General features: G+C 51.8%; 1 protein-coding gene across 1 annotated transcript in view; it reads right to left on the minus strand.

The window, feature by feature from the left end:
* MMP17 (matrix metallopeptidase 17 (membrane-inserted)) overlaps positions 1-1,871 on the minus strand; it is a gene marked incomplete at both ends in the record, with an annotated part of 23,857 nt that overhangs the window by 3,414 nt on the left and 18,572 nt on the right. The window contains one exon of the mRNA XM_010135463.1: positions 759-911. Within this exon, the coding sequence (XP_010133765.1) occupies positions 759-911 (153 nt within the window). The remainder of the gene's footprint in view (positions 1-758; positions 912-1,871) is intronic.

A 1,871-nucleotide genomic window follows, 5' to 3' on the forward strand; every position in this document is an offset into this window, starting at 1 on the left:
TTCAGCACTTCTGAAACCGAGAATTGAACCACGCTCAGAGCAGAGCGGTCGGGAGACAAAAAGCAATTTCCAGTTAGGGAGCACAGAGAGCTGGCATGTATTTAGCTTTTCAAGTGTACAACCTTTCTGAAAGAAGAGCTGGTGCCTGCTGGGGCTTTGGTGACATTCAGCACGTGGGTTATCTCTAACCAGCACAGACAGATGGTTTGGGGGGGACTCGGACATCTGTATGGGACCCAAGAGCTAGTCTCTTTCCTCCAGCTCTTCTGAAAGAAAGTTATGAGTTGTTTTAAATAAAAAGAGAGGATTAAAGAAAAAAGTGACAGAAATATAATCAGCAAAACCAAGCTCTTCAGGTTATATTTCTGTCCCCTCTGCTGCTGCTTCTCTTCTCAGCAAGAAATACTAAAAAGAGAAAAGGCCAAAGAAGGAACACAAAACCTGTACAGCGTGAGTGTGGGTGGCTCCTGGTTTTATTTCATTCTCAAAAAGCCAATATTTAAGTTAGATTTGACTGAATTTCTTCAATGAACTTTCCCTCGTTTTCTGGGGAACATGACTGCTACTGTCTGCTGCCCTCCCTACAAGCTGGTTTTTCCTGGCCTTGCTCATGGGTAACAGGTCCTGGACCTGCCCTGGGAGATGCTCAACAGCTGAAGCTTGTGCCTCCTGCCTGCAGCAGAGGTCGAAACACTGCCAAGGTAACCTCTACACCGGGGAGACACAAGTGCGACCTCCAGCACTGCGTTCGCTCTCACCTTTGAAGAAGACGATCTTGTGGTCGCTGGTTCTCTCGTAGACTGCATCCAGGCTGTCCAGGTTGAGCGGCAAGCCCCGCCAGAAACGGTGGATCTGAGCCGGCTGGAGGGAGACCAAGTGCTTATTGCGAGTCAGTCTCCAGAAGTACTTGCCTGGAGGAACAGACTGGACATTACTGAACCACACTGCAACCCACCTTCGCTGGGGGAGATGAGTGCCGGGCACGCAGCCGCAGCAGAAAGCAAAGCGCGTGAGATGGGAGCTGTGAATTAAAGGCATCGTGCTTTCCAGTAGCAGCTGCTAGTGCTTTCTATTTCTGGCAGCCCTTAGAATAAATCCCCTTTTGGGGATCAAAATAATCCTCTGGACGCTGAACTGGAGTTGCTCTACTCCTGGCTGCGGTGTGAAGCTGCGCTGCTGGGCTGGAGCAGGTGAGAGGACCCTTTCACCTCCTTCTTCCCTGCTGTGCGTGGGACCTCCTGGGAGCCGGTGGAACCAGGCAGGGGCTGAAGCTACACCAGGCAGCGCAGCCTTTAGTGAGACCCCCTGAAGAAGCAGCACTCTTTCTCATCTCCCGGACCACCCGACGGAGAGGACCCTTTCACCTCCTTCTTCCCTGCTGTGCGTGGGACCTCCTGGGAGCCGGTGGAACCAGGCAGGGGCTGAAGCTACACCAGGCAGCGCAGCCTTTAGTGAGACCCCCTGAAGAAGCAGCCCTCTTTCTCCTCTCCCGGAGCACCCGCAGATGGCTGCACACAGGGCACCCAGCTGCTTTCGTATTTAGAAATGCGCACGACGTTATGATGAAACATGGAAATATCAGAGGAGGGTTTTTAATGAAAAATGGAGTAAGAAAATAGAGGGGGAGGAGACTATATTAATAAAGCTGGGAGGGACTGAGGAGGGGGAGGCAGCACAGTTAAGGAGTGTGGGATAAACAGGAGACCTCGGTGCCGTGGTGTTCCCGGAGGCTGAATGTACTGGTGGTGTAAGCCAACACACTGCCAGCGCCTCCAGCCACACTGTCCCAGCTAGAAAAGAGTTTGGCTTGGGCTGTTTCTGGAATATTTTGGGTAATGGAAAATGGGTTTGTCCTCTGTAGGAAGGATGCC

This window comes from Buceros rhinoceros, unplaced genomic scaffold (genome assembly GCF_000710305.1).
Source record: "Buceros rhinoceros silvestris isolate BGI_N320 unplaced genomic scaffold, ASM71030v1 scaffold11854, whole genome shotgun sequence".
NCBI classification, from domain to species: Eukaryota; Metazoa; Chordata; class Aves; order Bucerotiformes; family Bucerotidae; genus Buceros; species Buceros rhinoceros.